The 27257-nt window shown below is 41.7% G+C and overlaps 1 protein-coding gene across 1 annotated transcript in view; it reads right to left on the reverse strand.

Annotated features, from left to right (window-relative positions):
* Positions 1-27257, reverse strand: part of dnah7 (dynein, axonemal, heavy chain 7) — a 130552-nt gene that overhangs the window by 39058 nt on the left and 64237 nt on the right. The window contains exons 36-46 of the mRNA XM_030081275.1: positions 20327-20482; positions 19843-20011; positions 16879-17005; positions 15300-15519; positions 12411-13037; positions 12009-12254; positions 10704-10933; positions 9228-9558; positions 7402-7748; positions 6072-6252; positions 2485-2670 (exon numbers count right to left, since the gene is read on the reverse strand). Coding sequence (XP_029937135.1) covers positions 2485-2670; positions 6072-6252; positions 7402-7748; positions 9228-9558; positions 10704-10933; positions 12009-12254; positions 12411-13037; positions 15300-15519; positions 16879-17005; positions 19843-20011; positions 20327-20482 — 2820 coding nt within the window. The remainder of the gene's footprint in view (positions 1-2484; positions 2671-6071; positions 6253-7401; positions 7749-9227; positions 9559-10703; positions 10934-12008; positions 12255-12410; positions 13038-15299; positions 15520-16878; positions 17006-19842; positions 20012-20326; positions 20483-27257) is intronic.

Genomic DNA, 27257 nt, shown 5'->3' on the forward strand with positions numbered 1-27257 from the left:
CTGCACACTGTTCTTATTCTCAAAGCACTTAATGCCTATCTATATAATTAAAATCACAGTTGCTGTTTGTGGCTCTATGCTTTGCACTGCACCTTGAACTTTCACTTTGTGCTCTCCACCTGAGGCTGGCACAGCACACAGTATTTGGTTGAGAAACTGCACAATGCCACAAAGAAGCTTGGCTCTCAGGTGGAAAGTAGTGTTCATAACAAACTGAGAGCATCAAACTGGACAGCAACTGACACAAGCAGCCACGAAGCATTTAATTAGATTTCCAATATGATACAGCAGGCATTAATGGTTGGTTAAATGGGAAAACCTTTTCTTTATGCTGGATTTGGTTGAAAGTTCAGCCACAAAAGTTTTATACATCTAGTCCCAGGTGTTTCAAATAATGTCCACATTGGTCAAATGGGGAGTCTGCAGTATTATTCAGTGTCTTACTATGTTGTGTACTATATGCATAACAAGTTCAGGCTCTAAGAGCCAGCATAAGTGCTAAGCTCTTACTCTTCGCACTGTTCTTATTCTCACAACTTATTAGTAACTTAAACATCTGAGATAAACATTTTGGTGGATAAACGGTTTTGGCAGGCATTTATTGAACAAAAAAAAATACTACAGTACAATGAAAAAAAAAAAATATATATATATATATATAGCTGCAAGTGACAATGAGCAAGGTCCAAGCAGCATGAGAAGTTACTGAGTTTTGATGCTTACTGAATAGTTTGTGAATTCTGAAATTAAGAATCATAAGCTTCAGTGGAGAAAAAGTCTAGGAACTCCCAGAATTTCAAATCACATTGTCAGTGCACATGTAGGACAGTTGAAAAGGCCAGATAAAATTCACAAGGCGGACTTGACCCCAGGAGCTTTGTATGGTATGGCTCCGTTTTATAAATCTTAGTCACTGAGTAACTGGGAGAATGTGCACAAGCCTCTTTTCCACTCTCACAATTACCCATGAATGTATGAAGACACACCCTCAGCCAACCGTTTTAGCTGCCTGCATTTCAGTGAATATGCTGAATAAATCTTAGCTCTTAGGACCTACTGTTTAATTTAAATTATTTTATTGAAGTTTAGACTGTGAAATCTTTGAGGCATAGGATAAGTCACGAAAAAAAAAAAAAAAAAAAAAAAAAAAAAAAAAAACTGCTGGTACCGGTCAGAATGACTGAGGCAAAAATGAAGGCAGCAGGCAAACAAATGAACTGGTGGCTGAATGCATTGCACAAGTTCAACAGTGTGGCAGAAAATGAGTGGGAAGCAGGGGTTAAAGAGTGGGCTGGGAATGAGTAGTAGCTGTTGGCTCCATGAAAGGAGAGACTACCAAGCAAAGCAGAGAGAGAGAAAGAAGCCAGCAAGAGGTAGAGCAGGATGGAGAGAAAAAGAGAGATAGAGACCAATATGGTTGAATGGATGAATATTTATAGTCGGAAATTTAGATGAAATTCAGATGCGCTTAAAAACATAGATGTATATCCTTTGCCACACTGCTGGCAATGAAATCATGTGTGAAAAACTGGGGTATTTTTTTATCTGTTTAAACTTTAGAAAGTCACAACAATTTAGCTGTTGGGGATAAAATTCTTAAAAAAATCACACATCATTCAATTTTAAATGTATAATATCTAGAAATTTAGATTTGTTGTAATAAGTGACATCCACTTTAATCAATCATTACCAAAATTTATGCAGCGACTGATTCATGACAGTAGATTGTACAAACCGAATTTCACACAATTCCATGCAGCCAATTACAAGATAAAAACTTTTTGCACTTGTGGCGCCACCTAAAGGTTAAGCTTGATGTGCTTAGAAAAAACGCCTTAACATGTGCCTCAATACCAATTTAATGTCTCAACACATGATGATGAGTTATCGCAAATTTTTGAAAATTAGCAATTTTGATAAAAACTGATTGGCTTAACTGAAACGAACTGACATACTGAAATTTCTTAAAACCTCCTTAAAAAATAATTCTGGCTAAGTTATGGGCCAAATGGCCTGGCAGTTTTGGACAAAGAAAATCAAGAAAAAGTCAAAAATGACAACTTTAATGCAGAAGACGAAGAAGAAGAAGCAAATTTTTTGGTCTGACAGCTTTTGCTGCCCAGTTTTAGCAGAGAAAAACTGCAAGAGGAACAAAGAAAGAAAGAAGAAAGAATAAGAACAAAAACAATAGGACTCCAGCAGCTTTGCTCCTTGGACCATTAATAAAATTCCCCATTGCCTCTCAAGAATTCCATATCACACATACTTTTGAAAAAAAGAAGAAATAACCGTTAAAGAAGTAAGAAACTGTACTTCTAAATATCAAATGGAGAGAAAATGTAGAATTTGTTTTTTAAAAAGCATGATTCAAATTACAGTCTATAGAATGATACCCAAAGACAAGCACCAGTACCTCAATGTAGGTGCAGTGTTTGTGCAACTTAGCTAGCCTCTACCTCTCAATATGTACTAACTGTGCCATACCTGTCTGTAGCTGGAGGTGAAGGCTCCCAGGTAGGCCACTATGCCTGCTGAGATGAGGATGTCCCCAGTCAGGTTGTTGTAGAGCTCTCCAAGGTTGAATGCCGCTTCGCTCCAGCGTGTTTTCTCTCCGCCAAGGCCTCCAATCAGCTGCTCAGCTCGCTCCAGCTTCTTACTGCACAGATCCACCTGGAGGGCACCATTGAAAGAAAGAAGCAAACATAGCATATGATGCACATTTAGTCAACACAAATTGGTTTGAAAATGTTTTTAATTAATTGTTCACTAATTATAGCTGTTGGGTCCAAAGTCATGTAAAGACATGTAAATCAGGTGAATTGGAGAAGCTTAATTGCCCCTAGGTGTGAATGTGTGCGTGAATATGCCTGTCTGTGTGTCTGCCCTGCAATGGACTGGCGACCTGTCCGGGGTGTTTCAACACCTTCCACCCAATGAGCGCTGGGATAGGCTCCAGCGTCCATGACCCTAATTAGAATAAGCATCTTGGAAAATTAATGACTGAATAATTACAGTATAGCTGCCTTTTATGTTTTTTTCAGAACACAAACTAAAGAACCGGGTCAGAAATCAGGATGGTGCTGCAGTGGCACGATGTTCAGAGAGACTGAAGTAGCCTGGTTTTGGGGAGATTATTATGGAGAGCTGTCAGTTTATATCCATTTTATTCAATCATGTTAGGGTTAGAGCTCAAACAGATCATTGGAGGCCTGCAGATACCAAACTATTCTCATTCTTCTCTCCTCTTTCCACAACAGGTAATATTATCCAGAACCTCAACACTTTTGAATCAACACTTTTATGACCAAATCAAACCTGGGAGATCTATTACACTCAGTGTTGGGACCAATTACTCACAAAACTAATAAGTTACAATTACTAATTACTTCTGTAAAAAAGTAATTTTGATTACTACTCAATTACTGCTGCAGAAGAGTAATTCAATTACTGGGGAAAGTAATTTTTATGATTACTTTTTTTCTTTTCTTAAATCCTCTTATTAATGCACATATTTTTGCGTTGCTGTTGCAGTGTGGACATTGCTGTCAAATTTCATCTATCATTGTCAGTGTTGGCCACGTTACTTTGAAAAAGTAATACATTATAATTTGAAGTAGTGATGTCAGTTAGTCAGGATGGGAAATTGAACTCGTAGTCTTCTGTACGACAGGCGGCGAAACTATCCGCTCTGCCGTCGGAGAACACAGATGATTCTTCTAATTTGTGCTCAGTCATTCTCCATGCATGTTGATAAGTTACGAAAAACTGCAAATTCCAACCGGTTTGAAAACTGACACACCGCTTTTTCTCCACAAGATGCACATTTTTCGAACAGGATAGTAAAATAATAATAATAAGTATTAGTAGTAAGTAACGGCAAGTAACGGCGCATTTTATTGTCAGTAACGGTAACGGCGTTACAACGGGGGAAACAGTAATTTCTTTGATTACTCGTTACTGATAAAAGTAACGCCGTTAGTAACGCCGTTACTTTGTAACGCCGTTACTCCCATCACTGATTACACTCATGTGAAGTAGCAAATACCACTATATGGGTAAGAACCCAAAATGTTACTTTAAGGTCTTGAACCATGTTATAGCGACTTTCAGCTGTATTTATACATGCTGAACTGTAGGAGTGGTGATTATTTATTTGTTTATTTATTTGTTTATTTTTTAACTTGCCAGTCCTTTTTAATGCTGTGATACTTTTTTCCATGATATTTTGGATTATCTGGCTTTTTTACCTGTGAATGCACTGAAGATGCTCTTGTTTTACTGTAATTCTAACTGTGCATTGCTCTGGATAAGAACATCTAATAAATTGTAACATTTGTAGAAAAGATATTAATTGGTTATCTGGGCTCATCCATGATTATGAGCCCACATGAGCACACCGATTACAATTTAATGACAGTCATTCAATTACTTACACTTTTGTTTATTTTTGTTTAGCAGCTATGAGCTGCATATCATCAGCTAAAAATGTCATACATTTTATCGTAATCTGGAAAAAAAAAAAAAAAAAAAAATGTTTATTTTCATTTCTGCTGTCTGGGCCAGTCAAACACAAGCAAGTATAACTCTGAATGATTCCATATTGGCTAGCATATAACACACAAGCAACTGCATAAAAATCCACATCGCCTGACAATACTATCTCTGTAGCCTTGGAGGCATTATTCAAGGCTTTTGAACTTGAAAAGAAGATCAAAACCTAGTATCTCCAAAGAAAATCCCAATGATCCAGAAGACAGAAAATAATCATCAATGAGGCACTTCATCATCTAAAAATCCTTCCCAATATTAAAAAGTAACTGAAATAAAGCTTCCTAGGGAGAGACTTCTCCACCAGGAGTAAAGAACAAAAAAATAAATAAAACTTGCTGGATCAGGGACAATGAGTATGATGAACTCTTTTCTCCTGCTGGATAAAAGAGAGGAATAAATAACACAATGTGAGGCCAAGATAACAGAAGCAGGAAGAGAACAGCAGACATGAAAGGATAAGGTTGGGATGAAGGGTAAAAATGAAAGACACATCAACCATCAACTTTGAGGAATTAGAGCAAAAAATACAAAATTTGTGCAACTTCAAAGGTTGTGGCATCAGGGGACCTGAACCTCTTTTGAACCTGAAATGACAGAGTATTCCCTATTATTGAAACAACATTAAAAATGTCAACACGCCTTGAGACTAATATCTTCCTCACTGACGAATTCAGGGGTAGTCACAATTTGTAGTAATTTTTGGCTTTTGAAAACACCTACAGAAATATTAAAGACTTAAGTAAAAGTTGTTCTGACTGCTGCTAAAAATGAAGTATTTATTGAGCAGATCCAGTATATGAAATTCAGAAACAAGTTTGAAAAATTTCCTAGGGAAGAACAAGAGGAAAAGTTTATTCTACGTAGCAAAAGTAATAAATAAATAAATTAAGAAAAAGGTGCTGAGGTATCAAAGGTCATGACTCAAAGCTTTTATTTTGAAGTTTCTTCTGTCAACTCTCAATAAAAAAGACACACAGACTTTAAATAGATTCCTTCTCTGTTGTAAAATATAGCAAAATTACCATAAAACTAGAAAATGATTATAGTTTTATTACATTACAGCAGGACATCCATCCATGAAAAGTAGGACCTCTAACACTTTTACGAAAATGTGTTGGCATAAAAGTTTCATGTTCATTGTTGACAATATTAGTAAGACCAACACTGAGTTTCGATTCTTTTCTGAAAAATGTATCTACATCTCTTTTTCATGAACAAAGAGGATTTAATTCAAACAGCCTTGATAGAGCTCTTCCCACTCTATTTCATGGAAAAAAAGGTATTTGATGCAATATGGAATAGTTCGTACACAGTATTGTATTAACAAGCCAGTGCAAGGGCCTTACTAGGAGCAAAATATTATTATCTATTTCAAATGATGCCAAATAAGGACTACAACAATATTCAACACTATCTACTTTACACACACACACACACACACACACACACACACACACACACACACACACACACACACACACACATACACACACTCAAACGACATAGAAAAATGAACACACCTGATTCTCCAAGTCAGCCTTCTTGTTTTTGTTAGCGTCCAAGGTCTCCTGAAGCTTTGCTAGTTTATCCTGGACCTCTTTAAGGGCAGCTTGCTTTATGTGTAGGCTCTCCATGGCCACCTTTAGTTCCCCCTCTGCCTGAGCCAGCTTTTCCTTCTTAGGAGCCACCACCTTGGCCACTCTGAGGGACACATTAAGCTCTCTTTGAATTTCACTGAAATTCATTATTCCTCTGACTAGTTAAAGTTTTGAGACACATTTTGCACAATGCACATTCTGGAAACAGCAGCTATCAGGCTGGACCACATGTGAGATGGAGACTGTGATAATAATGGCTCTGTAAAAATGTATGCCAAAGAGTATGCCCTCGAACATATTTCACCTACAAAATATTACCGCTTTGATCTGCATCTATTCCTTATGCGTGGTTTGGAAATAATTGTGAATAGCTTTATTTTTGTGATGTGGATTTATTTGGCCAGTCTGTTGTGCTTACTTGGCATAATATTTTGCACCCTTGGTAATTAGATCCTATAATTTCTCCACGAGGTTTCCCTAAAACAGTATATTATTTTATGTTGATGTGACTTTCTATTGTAGCTTATTTAAATGCAACACACGATTTGGCTTATTCTGATGATTCTTTATGTGCATGGGACACTGAAAATGTAATGTTATTTCTTAAAGTTTCCATTCAACCTACTTAGCCAGTTGAAAAAAAAAGAGAGAGACAGCTCACATGCATACTGGAAAATGACATAGACCATGGTTGTCCAAATATATTTCTTTGACTTCTATTTGCCATTTGGAACTAAGGTACCAGATAAACATGTACAAGAACTCTATTAGTGATCAGCACAGACACTGCATGGCATTTTGAACTAATCCGGCCTTTGAGTGCTATGTCAGAAGCTCGTATTTCCCAAGCCAGAACTCTTGCGTAGGACTGGTGATCAAGTGCTTTGGTCGGAAATATCAGGTAACCATAGAAACCTGGGGAGCCCTGGCGGCTAGCAGTGCAGAGCATGTACCATGAAATACTAAGGCTATGGGGGAAGGCTAAAAAACAAACAAACAAAAAACATAGCAACACAAAAAATGGATGCCACTATAAACCTTTACAAATAACAGCTCAGAAACTTGGGCGACATCAATGTTTCCCAGTTTTTGATCAATAATTACGACCTTGAGGTGGCATTCGTGAGCTTGTAAACTTGTAAATACGGTATGATGTTTCTAATAAACACCTGAAGGAACTATTAATCTTTCAAAATTTTGGGGATTTGACATCACTTTCTATAACTGTGACCCCTGAGTCAGAGCAACTTACTTGTCATAGGAGTCCATGGCAAGCACCCACTTACACAGGCCCTCAGCAGCAGTGGATGCAGTTCGAATCTTCTCTGGAACAAAGTCTGGGTTGGTGACGTAATTGTTGCGGATGACAGAAATGAGACTGGGTGGGATATTGTCCTTGTCGTACTCATGGAGGCTCTGGAGGAACTTCATGTCTCCTAAGAGCTTCTTGGCGGGGCCCCAGAAGTCCTTCACCTTCTTACCAGAGCCTGATGGGTCAGGTATACGATCGGGCTTGATGTCTTTGAGAATGCAGATTGCCTCCATTACCAGCTTGACAGCTGTGGGTGGACTTTTCATGGACTTGACCACTCTGATGTCCTGTTGGTTACAGGAGAAATTGTGTATATCTCTGTGAGAGAACAGGTTGAGTGAACCTTAGGAAGCAGTGGATGAAATGCATGGTTCGCAACTAATAGAGTTGCAGTAAAGTCCTTTCAGTGTGTGGTCTTTAATTTTGGCTGTCACGAAAATGGAATCACAGGTGAAAGAAATTCAGGACATGTTTTTTGGATTTTGGGGGCAAGCAAGGTGAGCAGGGTAAAACAGAGGAAAAACACTAAGTTACGGTTGAGGATTAACAGGAATTAAAATGGTTAAAAAAGAAAAGGGCTAATGTATTTTTAAACTATTACTCCCCTCTTGCTGTGCAGTGTCATTCTGTGGGATTGACAGATAATGCATGTGATGGAAGCACTTGAGCTGCCTAATGTCCAACCACAATCACTATGATGGTAATGGGGTTATTACCCTAATTAGTGCATTACTTTGGAAATACTTCTGTGTCAGCATTCTTGCTTTTACACAAAACTTGGGAGAAGTAACAGTAGTTTCAGGAAAAAAACATTTTTTCCTCATTAACGTACAAATTTACATAACATGGTGCTCTAAAATTTAATAGGCTCATCTGCTGTATGCAAGGTACTAAGAATACAAGTGTTAGTTTCTGTCATGTATTGTTTTAACTTACTATTTTCACAAAAATGTGTCTACACACAGACAGACAGATGCACAAACAAAAGAAAACATGAAAAAGGCAGAATGAAGAGGATTTGTCCATTGCGGTTTGTAAGCACAGCATTCAAAGTTGGCCCCTCCTCCCTTGCTAAGCTACCTGCCAGCAGCAAGTTCTCATTTATTAGGATGGAGACAGAATGAAATGACTGCCATCTTAAAATCTGCCCCACCGGCACCTACCTGTCCAACAGAAAACAGGGCAGCTTCACCCTTATCCTCTCCTGCAGTACTCTGTTTGTGCAAGAAGCTTGGTCCACTTGGTGTTTAGACTTGATAGATTGCCTTTTTTTCATGTCTGTCATTTTTGTAGCTTGCTTTTGAATGTTGTGGTATCGATTTGGCACTGAGCACTATTATTGGCTGGGGCCTACGGACCCACTGCCCAAAGGCTGACACCCAAAAAAGTCCCAGGCTTAGCAAACCAAGAAAATCTAGACAGAGGGCAGGGTCTCTGCAGATATACAGACTGCTATAAACTTCTAGTGGGTCCTAAGTGATGATTAAGAAGGATTACATTTGTATGAATCTTTACATTGTTTTTTAGGGAAATTCTACCTCTTTATTCTGCTTTTAAAAGCAAACATGCAGTAATTCTCAACATTAAGATAGAAGAACCTAAGAGCAACAAAATAAAAGGGACAAACAAAGGAACACTGAAATTTCAGTGTTCCTGCAGGACTTGTGTAAATCAGGAACAACTTTCAGTGTGAGGTTATCATGTATATGTTAGCCAGTTGTCAGGGCAATGCACTACATGAGGAAAAAATGTATTGCTTTCTGTACCTGTGTGGTAAGTGTATCCAGTGCAGCCAAGGCTGACTCCAGGATGGGCATTGCTATTGCCAGGTCAGCATCACACTCATCCTTGATCACCTTAGCGGCCGTTGCCTGCTCGTTAGCCACAGCCTCATCTTCCTTCACCACCTTCTCTGTCTCAGCCACCTCCACAGACTCATGCTCTATCACCACCATCATCTCGTCCACTTCCTTGCTGGCCGCGACTAGCTGTGGCTGTAGAGCTTCTAGCTCCACTTGCATTGTGGCTACCTGGTCTTCAGCTGACTCCAGCTTCTCCAGGCCCACCTCATAGCGGCGCTTCAGCTTCATCACCTCACTGGGGAAATGAGAGAGGGGAAGAGAGGTGTGGGAGATATTACACTAGGAAACTGGAATTACAAGACACTGTTTTTGAGTGCTATTGCATTCTGCTGTGCTGGCCAATTCTTCTGAAATGCTTGAGAATAGTGGTTGATTTTTCAATGGCCAATACCAATGCCAATAGCTATTCACAGAGCAGGACAGACGATGGCTGATATAAAATGTCAATATCATGTTTTTTTTTGTTTTGTTTTGTTTTTTAATTTTTAATTAAATTTATTTATTTATTTTGCATTTCATAAAATATAACAATTGCTATAAAAATTGCTGAACTTGAATTAACATTCATTTAACACTAATGTAATTGTCTGCATTTTCTGTCTTTGCTAAAGTACATACACGTGCACTCTGTCTGCAACGCATATTTTACAGTGCATAAACATTTCACTCGCATTTTTCCCTAAAAATAGATATGTACGGACTGGAAAAATAATTTACAAGAATGGTGTGCGAGTAAAGATTATAATCTTACGTAATCTTTTGTTACAAATCTTTACATTTTGGCCAAATACAAAGATGTCATTATTAAATGACAGCAGAATGTAAAATGGTAGCATTACCTCAAGTTTATAGTATAGCCACTTACCAGTGGATGCAGAAACACTGACCCCCATTTCCTGAAGCTGCTTCACAATAAAAACGTCATGCTGGTTCACTGATGGAAAGCTTTTAATATGAAACAGCAACCTTTGCATGTAATGGCATGGGCAGTGTGTGATTTTGGTGGTATGTGTGTGGTTTGTCCCTTGGCACACGCATATAGATACACATGCATACACATGTGTACAGTGTCAATGTGTATGTAATAAATTGTTTATTAATAAACTCTGTGTTGTGTGAACATTTGTGCTCCTGAATTTCTTTGTATGCACCTATTTTTCCCATTTAGGAGCACACGTAACATTTGCGTGACTGCACTCTACTTATATTTTAAATTAAAAAAAAAAAAAAAAAAGCGCAAGCATCAGCCAATGCCAATCATTTCAAAATGCCATATCTGATTATTAGTAATGAACCTAAACTACTCTTGTGGCACTGCACTACGATGTCCTTGCAGTATGTGCTTTGCTTATGTGTTTGCATTCTGTATCTTGATCTTACGCTCTCTTTTTCGTCAGTAGGGTCTTGAAGGTGGAAATGAGTTCCAAGTAGGAGGTGGGGGTGACATAGTTGAACCGCTGAAGCTCATCCAAAAAGCGTGCTGACAGCTTGATGGTTGAGGTGTGGAAACTCTTGCACATGCTGATGCAGCCCGCACGGGTCTCATCTGTCATTTCAATGTCCTCCAGGAAGCGAAAAGCCACTGCTTGAAGAGCGTCCGCAGGCCAACTCTGAAGAGGAAACATACTATACTGCCCAAGTGTTGCTCTAGATACATCGTTCGCAACTCTCTGATATGCTTTACTTGGAATAGCTACAGTAATTCACGATTCCGACCCTATACTATGTAACTGAAGTCTTGTGGTGAAGAAAATTATTCTCAGTGCATTTACAATACATTAGTAACGTTACTAGTCCTTGACACTGGAAGGTGCTCTAAGACCGCCCAGCTATCCCATCCCAAACCAGAGGTTGTTTCAATTAAGGATTCAGTTCACCCAAGGCAGTCAAAAGGAGTTCACCAGGCATCTTAGCTCCGGATGTAACGAACGTTAATGTGTGCTCAGTCTGCGAGCATGTTCAGACTTCAGAGGACCCATTTGAATTGAATGTTCGCATAGCCTTAGACGTCTGTCCTATGATGCATATTAAGCAGGTAAGCAGTTGAATTTTTTTAGAAGTAACGTAGCCTTGAGTGCTACAGTGCGATATGCTAACGTAATGACATGTCCAACGGTGCAACGTTAGCTCTAGCTAAAATGTTATAACGTTAGCTGTTTGTTGTCACTAGCCTAGGTTAGCTAGGTAAAATAATTTAGCCCTTTAGTTAAAATTTTCTTGGAGAATATTGTTATGTCATTCATTAGATAATGTAGCCCTATATTATCGGGGATTAAAGCTAAATCATCTGACATCTTGAAGTTGCAACTGCCAAAGTGAGACCAGGTGATTGCATTGAAGTAGGGCAATGGCCTGTGAGACGTAGCAACAGTAAGTATGCGTGCTGCCAGCGTCAGAATGGTGAATTATCTGATGGAACCAAAAGGATCTGGACTCTGACTGGGATCATCAAACACTAAGTTAAGAGGAGAACCAAAGACACTACTGAAATACTTTGAAATGGAGAAACATTATTGCCTTGTTATTTACATTTGCAATTGCTGTGGAACAGTGATCGAAAACTTCAGTCCAAGAGCCGTGATGTGAATTGCATATCTGGTCATTCATTCATCACTAAAAGAAGTTGTATGTGCAAGTAAAGACACACGATAATACTTGCGCACAAACACACAACTAAACACATACCTGGAACCAATCAATGGTGCAGCAGTTAATGAGGGCAGGGAAACGTCTCAAGCGGTTTCTAAATGTGTCTCCAATGGGGCTCATGGCCACCACCACGTGCAGCTGGGTGCGACAGCGCTCAATGAACATGTTGAAGAGGGCCAAGGAGCTGCCGTCTGTCTGCTGGTCACGTTCTCGCTGTCGATCTAACACACGCATTCGTTCACATATCTCCTGCTTCTCATCAACAGCAAACAAGTTAGGCACCTGGAAGAAAGAAAATAATACTAATGCAAACCAGCTAGGAACATCAACCTAACCTTTGACAAGTGAAAGGTCTACAGCTAGGGATTTGATTTGTTGAACCCTGCCCCCTGCTTATCCATCACTCCATCTCCTTTCATATATACCCCAACCTCTTACCTCCCCAGTGTTGAGCAGGTTGCTAACATCTTCCAGGAATGACTCCATCTTGATTTGTGTGTCAGTAAAGAGGAAGACTCCATGCATGTCACCCTGCGTGGACTTCTTCAAGATCAACTTCAGGTCATCGCGCCACTCAGTGGTCCCATAGCTCTTGGATATCTCCACCTGGAAAAGCTCTGCCTCTGCCATGTGAGCGGCCAACCGTGTGAGAGACTGTCGCCCACTCCCGCCTACCCCCACCAGGAGGGCATGGCCCCCCGGCTGTTTGAGGATGCGGGAAATTCGGCAGACATGCTCAATAGCGAAGCGGAACAGCACCAGCTTCATGGGTGCTTTGCTGATGTTGTTGAACTCTTCCAGGTGTGACTCTACCACCTGTTGGAGCTGGTCCAGGTTGTGTACCTCACGGTAACTGCGATCTTCACCCTGTGGGTCATGGAAGTCACAGAACATGAGGCTGCGCAGGTCATCCTCAGTGACTTTCCCATCTTGGTCTTGGTCTAGATGCTGAAAGAGCTGATGGAAGTCTTCCCTCAGGTGACTCTGTGTCACCACCTGCAAATGGTTCACCAGCCAGGCCTGGTCTGAGTTGTGGACCAGGCGGTCATAGTATACCCTCATGACCTGAGGATCAACAAGACAAAGAGAGAATGAGAGAGATTGAAAAAGGGCTAGGGACTGAAAGACTCTTTCCATTTTGTTTCCAGTAAGGATTTTTCTTCTTCTTCTTCTTCTTCTGCTGTAATAAACGATACACCTTTGAGGTCAAAAGTCCTACAGCAGCCAAATACAGTACAGGCCAAAAGTTTGGACACACCTTCTCATTCAATGTGTTTTCTTTATTTTCATGACTATTTACATTGTAGATTCTAACTGAAGGAATCAAAACTATGAATGAACACGTGGAGTTATGTACTTAACAAAAAAAGGTGAAATAACTGAAAACATGTTTTATATTCTAGTTTCTTCAAAATAGCCACCCTTTGCTCTGATTACTGCTTTGTACACTCTTGGCATTCTCTCGATGAGCTTCAAGAGGTAGTCACCTGAAATGGTTTTCCAACAGTCCTGAAGGAGTTCCCAGAGGTGTTTAGCACTTGTTGGCCCCTTTGCATTCACTCTGTGGTCCAGCTCACCCCAAACCATCTGGATTGGGTTCAGGTCTGGTGACTGTGGAGGCCAGGTCATCTGCCGCAGCACTCCATCACTCTCCTTCTTGGTCAAATAGCCCTTACACAGCCTGGAGGTGTGTTTGGGGTCATTGTCCTGTTGAAAAATAAATGATGGTCCAACTAAACACAAACCGGATGGGATGGCATGTCGCTGCAGGATGCTGTTGTAGCCATGCTGGTTCAGTGTGCCTTCAATTTTGAATAAATCCCCAACAGGGTCACCAGCAAAACACCCCCACACCATCACACCTCCTCCTCCATGCTTCACAGTGGGAACCAGGCATGTGGAATCCATCCGTTCACCTTTTCTGTGTCTCACAAAGACACGGCGGTTGGAACCAAAGATCTCAAATTTGGACTCATCAGACCAAAGCACAGATTTCCACTGGTCTAATGTCCATTCCTTGTGTTTCTTGGCCCAAACAAATCTCTTCTGCTTGTTGCCTCTCCTTAGCAGTGGTTTCCTAGCAGTTATTTGACCATGAAGGCCTGATTCGCGCAGTCTCCTCTTAACATTTGTTCTAGAGATGCGTCTGCGGCTAGAACTCTGTGTGGCATTTATCTGGTCTCTGATCTGAGCTGCTGTTAACTTGCGATTTCTGAGGCTGGTGACTCGGATGAACTTGTCCTCAGAAGCAGAGGTGACTCTTGGTCTTCCTTTCCTGGGTCGGTCCTCATGTGTGCCAGTTTCGTTGTAGCGCTTGATGGTTTTTGCGACTCCACTTGGGGACACATTTAAAGTTTTTGCAAATTTCCGGACTGACTGACCTTCATTTCTTAAAGTAATGATGGCCACTCGTTTTTCTTTAGTTAGCTGATTGGATCTTGCCATAATAGGAATTTTAACAGTTGTCCAATAGGGCTGTCGGCTGTGTAGTAATCTGACTTCTGCACAACACAACTGATGGTCCCAACCCCATTGATAAAGCAAAAAATTCCACTAATTAACCCTGATAAGGCACACCTGTGAAGTGAAAACCATTTCAGGTCACTACCTCTTGAAGCTCATGGAGAGAATGCCAAGAGTGTGCAAAGCAGTAATCAGAGCAAAGGGTGGCTATTTTGAAGAAACTAGAATATAAAACATGTTTTCAGTTATTTCACCTTTTTTTGTTAAGTACATAACTCCACATGTGTTCATTCATAGTTTTGATGCCTTCAGTGAGAATCTACAATGTAAATAGTCATGAAAATAAAGAAAACGCATTGAATGAGAAGGTGTGTCCAAACTTTTGGCCTGTACTGTATAGTAATAGGTTTCAAGTTTCCCCCACTTTTCAGGCAAAAATTTGCTGCATTGTGGTGCTATGAAAAGCAGCTTATACATGCTGGTTTTAAGTACTGCTGTGACCATACCATTGGGCAGGGACAATGGAGAGCAACAGTGTGTCAGGTAGTGTTGCCTTAATCACCACCGCCTTTTACATATAACACATTTCAATTGTTACATTTGTTTCACTGAAGTGTAACTTCAGTGTAATCATTTTCAGTGATACATAGAAGAAAGGAAATTATATTTACTTAATGCTCACACTAAATTAGATGCTATTTGATCCCACAGACATTCAACACCATGACAGCCTAATATTACCATTGGATAAAACTTTGCAAATTGCGCACAAATACTTAAAAAGTGCATGTACTAGTTTATCTGACTCTGAGCAAGTAGGGAAAAAGTAAAATTCCCCAGACCTGCCCTGGCATAAAACATTACCTCATGGACCCAGAGTCGTTTAATGACAGACGGCTCATTGGCAGTGTCTGGCCGTGAAAGGCAGACACCTTGGATGACACGAGAGAAATCACGCAGATTGAAGAGGTAGTGGGACTTTGCAGGGGTTGGCAGCAGATTTTTGGTGGCCTCTTGGTACACTGACATGGTGCCATCAATGATTTGCGATGTCAGGCATGCAAAAGGTTCAGGGAAATCAAACCTGAAAAAAAATAATAACAATAATAATAATAATAATAATAATAATAATAATTGATTGTTTCATTATCTGATTAATGTCCACAAATGTTGACAATGTACAATATATTTAAGGCTTGATTGAAAATTGTTTCAAATTTGTTTCATCTGACAATTACTGTATTGTTTTTGTAGGCACAAGACTTTTACTATAGACTTTTACAATATAGTTGCACAGGATGGCATGACCACTTTGTAAACTTTACTGTTACCTGACATCAATTTTCATGCACTGGCTCTCCACAAAAAATGAATTCATTATAAATAAGAGCATACTAAAACTGTCCTAATAACAAAAACAAACCAGCAGCATCTCTCTGCTCAACTCCAATTGCCTGTACAGCTCTACTCTAGTGGCTAGAGTTCTCATCGGGCCTGAAAATTAAGACCCGACCCGAACTGGGCCCGACTGGGCCAGCCCGAGGCCCTACCCGACCTGACTAATTAGCAGAACTTTAGGCCCGACAGCCCGATAAAGCCCTAAAAAAAAAAAAAAAAAAAAAAAAATCGCCAAATTCGCCATTATTTAGCAGCGCCGGTCGGCCGCGGCACCGGGGTACCATCAGTCGGCATCAGGCGAACCGGCCGCGGCACCGGCCGGCATCAGGCAGCTCACCTGTCAGATCCGGCAGACCTGACCGGGTGGGCGCGGTATCGGCCCGCCTGATGCCGACTGATGGTGCCGCGGCCGGCCCGCCTGATGCCGACTGATGGTGCCGCGGCATGTGCGGGTCAATACGGTAGTCTAGAAAACTGGCGATTTTTTTTTTTTTCTCGTGCGCCCCCAAGTAGATTGTGCCATGGGCAGTTGTACTGCCCATAGCAAAAACCGTCCCTGCTGCCGAGTCTGCCAGCACAGCGGGATACTGCTGCAACTCTCTCTCACTTGTTTGCACTGCGCTCGCACAGCTGGTTGTCTGTTTGTCACTGAAAGTTTAGCCTCCAAATCCAATCCAGTCTCTCACTCTCTCCAACAGTCACATAAAAATGAAACGTCATAATCAATAACAGAACACATAATTCTATTTTTTTATTAAAAAAAAAAAAAAATCCCCCACAGAACCCGAAGCCCGACCCGCCCAATTCATGTAAATTTTAGGCCCGACCCAACCCGAAAATGTCGGGTCGGGTCAGGTCAGGTCGGGTTCGGGCAGAATATGAGAACTCTACTAGTGGCCCTGAGTAGGTAAGTAAACAGAGTGTGGCACTAACATTGTTAGTAATAGGGGTTTGTTTCACCACCGGGTAAACATCCTGAAAATATATACACTCACTGTACATCACTTTGGATAAAGCACCCAGCTCCCTATAATTATGTAGTTACCGTCTGGTGAAATGCCAGTCCATGATCCTGGAGAAGATTGTGTACATGGTCTTTTCATCAAATTCATTAACGGTAATCATGTTGAAATGGCGCAGGAAGCGAGGCGTTATAGGGTTCCTGCCCCCACCTAAACAAAGCAGAGAAAAAAAATCTAATCTTGGAAAACTGATTAAATTTCTCAATTTCAGCTGAGTGTTCCCATTACTACGTCATGACATGGTTATCCATTAAGTTTGAATATGTATCCTTGCTTCTTTATATCTTTGGCACTCCATACATGGATAGGTAAATGTGGCCTAATGTGGACTATTTCACAGACAAAATAAGGTTATGGAGACATTATTAAATCATTACCACTTTAATTTTCAGACATTAGTTTAAGTAACGTAACCAAATTGAATCATGTCTGAAAAGACAAGCAACCTGCGCTGGCCTCTACACTGAATTTTACTATGTGCCACCAGTTCAGGCCAGGCCATCCTCATCTAGGCTATTCTTGTAAATAACAAATTGTTCTCAAGTGACATGCCAGATTATATAAAGGTAAAATAACATAAATAATTAAATGTTCTGGATACCTGCTGAGTTGCTTTGGAGCACAAAAAGAGATTAGAATAAAACAAAAAGCAGTAAGAGGGCCACTGCCAATAATGGGATATGTTTTTTGAAATATTAGAACTAATAATGCCATGTGGCATGAGATGAAGGCTACAAATTGTCTAAACCATTGTCTCATGTTAAGGGTAATTATAAACGTCCTCAAACAAATAGACCCAGGGCAATTTATGCATCACCATGTTTCACCTTCAGGTTTACACACATTTTCTCCTGCAGAGTCAGTCTGACAAGCTCCACAAGTTGCATGAGTTGATTACACTGGAAAGACAAATCCAGCCTCCCTCCTCAAAGATTTCTGCATTGCTTTGCCTCCACTGTTGACTGTACATCAGTGCTGCCTCCAAGGCTACAATAGCTGGCTTTCCACTGCAGTGCTACTGTGAGCTAGGGCTACCTGCAAGCCAGATAGTGGAAATGGCCTATGATCTCAAACCATGAGAACAAAAATCATTTGCATTTCCACTGTCCTGCCGATAGCCCTGCCTGCTTGGTGTAAATGTCACAGATCCCACCCATGCACACGAGTGTGAAGTAGGAGACGAGCGGTTAAAGTGTGCACACCCGCCACCAACTACCACATGAATTTTTTCCTTTGGACACCACATTGTGTGTTGTGTGGTTTAGCTGCCTTGTACTGACAGCTCAGTTTTTTTCAGTTTGTTGCGTACCTGTCTTGTTGTGTGTTAGATCCCCACTGCTGCAAGCTCTCTCAAGCTCTCTCACTATATACCGCACAGCGTCGTTTAATGTTATTTTTCTACTACAAAAGCCAGGTGCTGCGCTGACTTCTGTACTTATACGCTGCATCTATCTCCCCGCCCAAAGCCACATAAGTCCTATGACCCTTAACTCCACCTCAGACCTCCATTAGCCTTGTCTGGCCCATAGCAGCAGCAGGAAGAATCACTGCAGTAGAGCTGCCAGACATGAACACCATCTCCACCTCCCGCTGCTTACAGTGCTCACTCCACATCCTCAGAGACCCGTCACACCCTGCCCACCACCTGTTCCAACTTCTACCATCAGGGAGAAGGCTCAGATCCATTAAAGCATGGACTACTAGAATAACTAATAGGCCTAGTTTCTATCCACAGGCAATAAGACTTTTGAACAACCACACCATATCTCTCCCCCATACCATCTCTGCCCTGCTTTAGGACTGAAGTTTTTATCAGCCCCACATCGCAATTTTGCTGATTGCTCTCATTATTTACTGTATTTATTGCATGAATTATTTACTGATAGCATTGATTATTTATTTCCTATTCCCGTAAGTCCTGCCATGTGAGAGTTTTAAAAAATCTTGTTGTTATTTCAATATCAGGGTTTCCCCCAGTGCTTTATAGGCCTGGCGGGCCGCCAGGCTTTTCTTGCCCCCCCGCCAGGCTAAGCGTCGCTTGTTTATTTATTTCAAATAGTTTTTTTATGCACCAGAAACAGTGATACCAAAGACGGTATATAGAGCTTTTAACTGCATCTGGTGATACGGTTGAAAGCGCAATGGCGACATCTTATGGTCGATACGTGAACACTTTCTTTTTCCGAAGTCGGAGGAGCACTGGAGGAGACGATGAGCCCGCTCGTTCACCCCCAGGCCGAGGGGAGTGCATCCCCGGCGAGCCGACCGAGCCGCGGCTCGATGATGAGGCAGAGCCCGTGCGAGTTAGCACGGAAGTTAGCACGTCGTCAGAGCAGAAATTACCAGGATAACGCCCACCAAGTTGCGCCGCTACGCGGAATATTGCAGGATTTTACATAAGTTGAATGAAATGTCGTTTTTGAGTGGAATATGAACGTATGTCTGGCAAAGGCACAGAAGATTTCCAGCTACCGCAGCGCACTGACATAGATTGTGTAACAAAGTGAAGAGTCGCCACTCTGCTCTATTTTCACTGGCTAACAGCAGCACACTGGCTTAGCTTGTCTATTCAGAGAAGAGGTATCACTCTGGCTTATTTTTCACAGGTGTGTTTGAGAAGTAATTTACATTTTTAAAATAATAATAATAATTTAACATGTTGTTAAATTATTGGAGTCAAACCAATGATAATGACAATGAAGAACTTTGATTTGATTTGATTTTGATAGGTATTCGGTGGGTTATTAGCATCTGGAAACTGGCCCTGACATAGCCCCACCAAGGCACAATCAAAGACCGGAAGTGACAATGGAAAAACGCAACCGGCCTTGGCATGCACTAGCACACCCATGTTCGGTGTGACAGTGGAAAGCCAGCTAAAATGATAATTGTGAGGGCTATGGTTGGGGTGAGCATTAGGAAGCACCAACAATCTTCTAGTAACAGGGGAGCTTGTGTTAACAGTAAGTACCACCGCAACTACTTACCAGGCGGTCCCATAGCACACATGATCTGGATGTCCGCCAGACTGATCATGGAGCAATCCTTCATGTCATACCAGTTCCGGTGGTCCAGCCACTGGCGAAGAAGCTCCACAGGGGGCTGGGCACCATAAGTCTCCCTGGCCGGCATATTCACATCATCCACAAACAACACCTGACAAAAAGTCAACATTACTGTACTTCGTAACAGAGTAACTGTACTATTACTGGATAATCCACACTATTCTGAATAATAGTATCTGGACCTATCCAGTTGAACTATTACAAGTACTGTATAATATGTATAATGTTTTTTTTACAGTTGCATTTCAAAATAAAATGTTGATGGTAATAATATGACTCCATGTCCTGAGATTAGACAACTTAAGTGTCTCACGCCTCATATATGGAAGTGACCACTGAGGAACAAGCACATTTTACCAATAAGAAACATCAGTTTAAGCTGTTTCTAACAGAAAAGAGAGTTTACCATTTTCTTTCCCAGTGGAGGACCGAAGACTCCTTTGCGTCTCTTATCTAGCTTAGACATAATGATATTTTGCGTCTGGGCAGCTGTGGTCTGGGCTGAAAAGTTGATGAATAATGGGCTGTACACATCTTTCTGCAGCTTATTCAAAAGGAAGTCCTGGAAAAGAGATATCGGATATTGGAGGATAGAAAAGGAAATATGAGCAATATTTATTGTGAAATCTCAGTATATATAATCCTATTGTGTATTGTGTATTGTGTGTGTGTGTTTGTGTGTGTGTGTGTGTGTGCACATTCATACAAATATGCAATGCATATTTCTATACATGTACAACGCAGGGTCATACCATATATTAAATGCATTGTATGTAATCGTGGGTGTATAGAGAGCAGAGAGACAGAAGAGAGGGACAGGGAAAGCAGGGAAGACAGAGGATATGTCATGCAGTTATGGGCCCAGGCAAGACTCAAACCTTGGCTGCTGCAGTAAAAACAGTCCTGACACGCTCTACCAGTTGAGCTACAGGGGTGCCCCCCAGTAGAGTGTTTTTCTATTTTAGTGAACTTCCATGTATTGTGATGTGTCTTATCTGTTCTGTATTATCCCAATATTGCTCTGTGTAGGGTGAAACTAATGAATGCTTTGACAATGCTGTTCTGTTGCCCTCATGCGCCCTGCATGCACCAACAGACAGATAACTCCTTCCCCAATCACCACGATGAAGACGTTCAGCTTCAGTTCAACGTCGTTTAATGATGACGTAGGATAGGGTAAAACTGAGAAACAAAATACAGCGAATAAACACACTGTGTACAAATAAAATATACATTCGACACAAATGAATGAATGAATGAATGAATGTTTATTTCGGTCATTTTCAAGCGGCAGAAATCAATATACCTATGAATGAACAAATACTTATGCACAAATATTTAAACAATAAATAATATTTCATTTCATTTCAGTGAAAAACCAAACCAAATATATAATATATACAAATAAACACTGACCGAAAAGGAATAGGCTGAAGCCTTAGCTTATTTTGCCTATCCTCCTTACATTACTAAGATTTTGCCAGTTCACTTAAATAATGAAGTTAAGTAAATGAAAGACACAAAAACAGAAACATGCGTAAATATGCAAAGGGTCCCTAGGCAGTCCATAAGTACACTTGTGTTCATAATTCTGTTTTATATTTACTAATAATATTATTTTTAAATAGCTTTTTAAAGCTATTAAGCGTATTACATAGTTTCATTTCTATTTCTAATTTATTCCATAGATTGACACCTTTTACTGATATACATCTTTGTTTTACATTTGTTCTTGCCTTTGTTTTTTTGAACATGCAACTCCCTCTCAGTTGGTATTTATTCATTCTGATCTGGAACATCTTCTGGATACTTTCTGGAAGCATGTTATTATTCACTTTATACATGATTTGTGCTGTTTTAAAATCAACCAAATCAATGAATTTTAGGGCCTGTGAATGTATGTATGTATGTTCCCGATAAGCAGCTCTGTTTATTATTCTTATTGCTCTTTTTTGTAATATAAAAATTGGATTTGTGACTGCTGCATATTATTCCAATATGATAATGTACAGACATTAAAATGTGTATATTTAAATGTAGTAGCACCTTAGCAGCCTCAGAGAATGAACAACTAATAAACAACAGCAAAACATTTTAGCTTATGTATAAACATGTTGCTAACCAAGGTAATTGTAGATTATATATCACACATGAAACAAGCATCAATGTACATACCGACAATACTCCAAAACACACTTGGATGTAGCGGATGGAACCAGATGCTAGCGACATGCGGGCATGATCCGCCATGTCCTTGCTTTTTTCCATGAACTGAACTATCGTAAGAGTTCCTGGTTCTAATGAGATTTTGCGAGATCACATGATCCGCAAACTCAGGTCTCTTAAAGAGACAGTACACTAGGCTCTAATACAAACAGTATATCTAACTACAACAGAACACTCCCCGTCTGGTATCCTAGGGATACCATTATTTCACTCTTTTGTTTGACTGGGGATTGACCCTTCTGGCTGGTCAGAGGGCAGAAGTAAGACCACTTCAGATATAGGTCTAAGGAACAGCTTTGTCCCATCCTTGTTCGTGGTTTTGATTTCCACCTTGCGAACTCTGCCATCACCGCTGAAGAAAACCTTGTTTACACGTCCCAAGGGCCATTCATTTCGCTTAGTCTGACAGTCCTTCATGATGACTATGCTTCCTTCTGTTATGTTCTGCTTGTCAGACTGCCACTTTGATCTTGGTTGAAGTGTTGACAAATACTGCTTGCGCCAACGGTCCCAAAACATGCTGGCCAGACTTTGTACTTGCTTCCACTGTCGCTTATGGAGGTCATCATTGTCGCATCCATTTGGGAGACTAGGAGGAGGACCTGCCTTCTGAGTGAGCAGAGTTGCTGGGGTGAGCATGAAAGGCTCTTCTGGGTCTGTAGATACCGGAACTAGAAGCCTAGAATTCACAATTGCTGTCACCACAGCCATCAATGTAGAAAGGACCTCATGCGTAAGCCTTGAAGATCCCAACTGAAGAATCATAGAATCCAAGATTTTCCGGGTGATTCCAATCATGCGTTCCCATGATCCTCCCATATGTGATGCATGGGGCGCATTGAAAATCCAGACACAACCTTGATCTGTAAGAAATCTCTTCACTTTGGCCTCATCAAGGTTGGAAGGCATATTCAGTTCGTGACAGGCCCCAACAAAGTTGGTTCCCCTGTCTGATCTTATCTGCCTGACCGGCCCACGGATGGCCATAAAATGCCTCAGGGCATTAATGAAGGAAGAGGTATCCATGGACTCAATAATTTCCACATGAATAGCCCAGACACTCAGGCAGGTAAATATGACAGCCCATCTCTTGTTGTTAGCATGACCACCTCTGGTTCTGCGAGTGGAGACTGTCCATGGCCCAAATACATCGATGCCGACATAGGAGAATGGGGGGTCAACACTTAGTCTGTCGGTAGGCAGATCTGCCATTTTCTGCACCTGAAAACTTCCACGTAGCCTGCGGCAAGTAGCGCACTTATAGATGAGCGATGACACACACCTCTTGACACCTACTACCCAAAACCCTGCAGTCCGGATAGCACCCTCTGTGAAGAGTCGCCCCTGATGTTGAGATTGCTCGTGGAAGTGTCTCACCAACAGCACTGCCACATGGTGTCGCCCTGGAACTATGATAGGATTCTTCTCCTCAGATCCAATTTTTGCTTGACACAGGCGTCCACCTACCCTTAGAAGGCCGTTCTCATCCATGATGGGGTTCAGTGTGTAAAGAGGACTGTCTCTTGAAACATCCTTATGGTTTCTGATGCACTGCATTTCTTTTGCATATGTATCTTCCTGTGCTGCTCGGATTATGACATTCTTGGCTCGTGTTAGTGCATCCACAGTGTAAGTCTTTCCACACCAATGCCATCCTTTGCAGAGTTTCGACTCTTCGGCTTCACCTTTCTTGAAGCTATGAGCAATGTGTGTGAGAGATGCGATCGCCCGAGACAGAGACCTCCAACTAGAGAAACGCTCAAACGGCTATGACTCAAGACTGCCATCACTAGCAGCAGTGCTTAGGGTAGTGACCTGAGCATGAATCTCCACATCGTTGGCTGGATCCACAAGTTCAAAGGTGTCCATAGTGGAGGAGCTTGGTCCTGACTGTGTCAAGAATGTTGGACCTGTGAGCCATGTTGTTTCTTTTAAGTGAGCTGCTGGGACAGATCTCGTCGCATGGTCTGCCGGGTTCTGCTCGCTACACACATAGAGCCACTGTTTGGGGTGAGAACTTTGTCTTATCCTTTGGACCCTGTTGCTCACAAAGACATAGAATCTATGCTTTTCATTGTAGATATATCCAAGGACTACTTGATGTCAATTTCAGTTGTGATGAGCTCTGCCACTTCCACAGCCAACACAGCTGCGCATAGTTCAAGCCGAGGAATGGTGTAATCTGGGCGAGGAGCTAGCTTTGCTTTTCCAAAGATGAATCCTGAGTGATATGTTCCATCACTGTCCAAAATCCTCAGATAAGCCACAGCAGCTATGGCCTTAACAGAGGCATCAGAGAAGATGCAAAGCTCTCTGCGTTGTGCGGTCAGAAGAGAAGCTTGGACATAGGGCCTTGAGATATTAAGGTGTTGGAGTTCTTGGAGAGAATCTCTCCATTGTTCCCACTGTTCGAGCTTTTCCGCAGGCAAAGGTGTGTTCCATTCACAAGTGTCAGCTGTAAGGTCTCTAAGCAAAGCCTTCCCCTGAATGATGACTGGTGCCGCAAAACCAAGGGGGTCGTATAGACTATTAACCGTTGACAAGACTCTGCGACGTGTGCAGGGTTTTACTTCACTGGACACCTGGAATGTAAATGTGTCACTCTTGAGGTCCCAACTGATCCCAAGACTGCGTTGCATTGGTATTGCGTCAACACCAAGATCCAAGTCTCTGAGATCGCTAGCGTGATCCTCCAAAGGAAGCACTCTCATGACTTCTTCACTGTTCGAGGCAATCTTGTGCAGCCTTAAGTTGGAATGAGCCAACATCCTTTGCGTCCTTCTCAAGAGGTCAATAGCAGCTGTTGCAGTGGGCAATGACTTCAACCCATCATCTACATAGAAATCTCTTTCTACGTAATTTCGGGCACCCGTGCCATGCTCTGACTCTCCTTCTCGTGCCGCTCTTTTGAGACCATAAATAGCCACAGCCGGCGAGGGGCTATTACCGAAAATGTGGACCTTCATTCTGTACTCGATAACCTTTTTGTTGGGGTCGTTATCTTTGTACCAGAAGAAGCGCAGATAGTTCCTGTCCTCTGGTCGCACAAGAAAGCAGTGGAACATCTGCTGTATATCCACTGTTATAGCCACAGCCTCTTTCCTAAAGCGAAGGAGTACCCCAAGGAGGCTGTTGTTGAGGTCAGGGCCAGTTAAGAGGACGTCGTTCAGAGATACTGCATACTGAGAGCTCGAGTCGAAGACGACCCTGATCTTACCTGGCTTTCTTGGACGGTAAACGCCAAACAGGGGTAAATACCAACACTCCTCGTCCCTCTCCAGTGGAGGAGCTTCCTCTGCATGGCCCTTCTCCAGTATTTTCTCCATGAACCCGAAGAAATGATCTTTCATTTCAGGCTTTCTGCTGAAGGAGCGTTGTAATGAGAGAAAGCATTGTAGCGTCTGAGCTTTGTTGTTGGGCAAACAACGTCTTTGAGGTTTGAAAGGAAGAGGAGCAACCCAGTTGTCCTCTCCATCCTTGTAGAAGCGCCTTCTCCATGATGTCAAGGAAGATGGAATCTTCAACAGAAGGAGCCAACTTCTCGTCATCACTTGTTCTTTTGAACACATCACATCCAACATGGTCTGCTTTTTCCTCTTCGGGTGTGTTTTCCATGTGAACAGCTGTGTGGAAATCCATCATGCTGGTGTTACTGAATCTCTCTTTCACATTGTAGATGTTGGGACATGGTTTGAAAAGTGATGGCTGTCCATTCACAAGAGTGTTTGTGAAAAAGGCGCTGACTTTGTCTGGCCTGTGGACTTTCCCAATGCAGACATTGCCGACGATAACCCACCCTAAATCTAGCCTTTGCGCATAGGGGGCGTCATTTGGTCCATTAATCTGCTTGCGCACTTTATGTATCCTGATGATGTCCCTTCCCAGCAGGAGCAAGATGGGGGCCCCAGGGTCAAGCTCCGGGATTTGACTTGCAATGGGTTGCAAGTGTGTATGACCACGGGCAGCTTGTCCATCCATGGATTCTATCTTGAACCCTTGCACCCTTCTCCCCGCCGTTTCAACTGTGCCAGCACACGTTCTAAGTGAATATGGTGAGCTGTCACCTTCAATGTCAAACAGAGTGAAAATGTCCGACCTCACCAGTGATCTATTGCTTTGATCATCAGTAATTGCATAGTGTGAATTTCCTGCGGGATGAATAAAGTATCTATCTAATCTAATCTAATCTCTAATCTAGACTTTGACTGCCCTCTCTTGCTGTCCACTGGGAAAGATTTTCACTAGGCAGATTTTAGAGCAAGATTTCCCAAGGAGATCTCTGCCACAAACCTCAGTGCACTGAGACGACACCTCTTCTGGAACAGTGTCAGTCTTCTCCTCCCCGCTGTGCTCCTCTGAAGGGGTGGGGTCCTTCGTGGGCTCTTTGACAGGCCCGGGGTGCAAGGCTGAATGATGTCGTTGACTGCCACATTCAGTACATCGGACACTCTTTTCACATTTCTTTGCCAGATGTGTTGTTGATGCTACACACCTAAAACAGATACCGTTTTGTTTCAGAAAGGATTTCCTATCATCAAGGGACTTCTCTCTAAACACACAGCACTTGTACAGAGGGTGAGGTTTCTTATGTATGGGGCAGAGCTTTGCTGGATCAATCTTTGCCTTAAGTGAATCATCTGTTGAAGAGACATCTTGAGAAACATCTGTCTTATGAACTGAGATGGGCACTCTGTTAGCAGACCTGAAAGCCTGTCTCTCTGGCTTAGTGTTATCAGGTATGAAGAAACTTGGGTCATTGCGCATCTTTGCTTGCTGACTGATAAAGTCAACGAGTAGAAAGAATGGTGGGAAAGCAACTTTGTGTTGTGCTTTATATGCATAACCCAATGACATCCATTTTTCCTGCAAGTTAAATGGTATCTTTTGCACAATGCCACTAATACCTCGAGCCGTATCTAGATACGCTATGCCTGAGAGAGCTCCTTCTGATTTTGCTGCTTGGAGTTCCATGAGTAAGTCCCCTAGTTGTCTGAGCTTCTTGTGGTCTTTGTTCGAAAACTTTGGGAAAATATCAACTCTCTCCAGTAGTGAGTTCTCGATGACTTCAGGAGCTCCATAGCTTTCATCCAGACGTTCCCAGATCATCTGGA

The sequence above is a fragment of the Myripristis murdjan genome, chromosome 21 (genome assembly GCF_902150065.1).
Source record: "Myripristis murdjan chromosome 21, fMyrMur1.1, whole genome shotgun sequence".
Taxonomy (NCBI): Eukaryota; Metazoa; Chordata; class Actinopteri; order Holocentriformes; family Holocentridae; genus Myripristis; species Myripristis murdjan.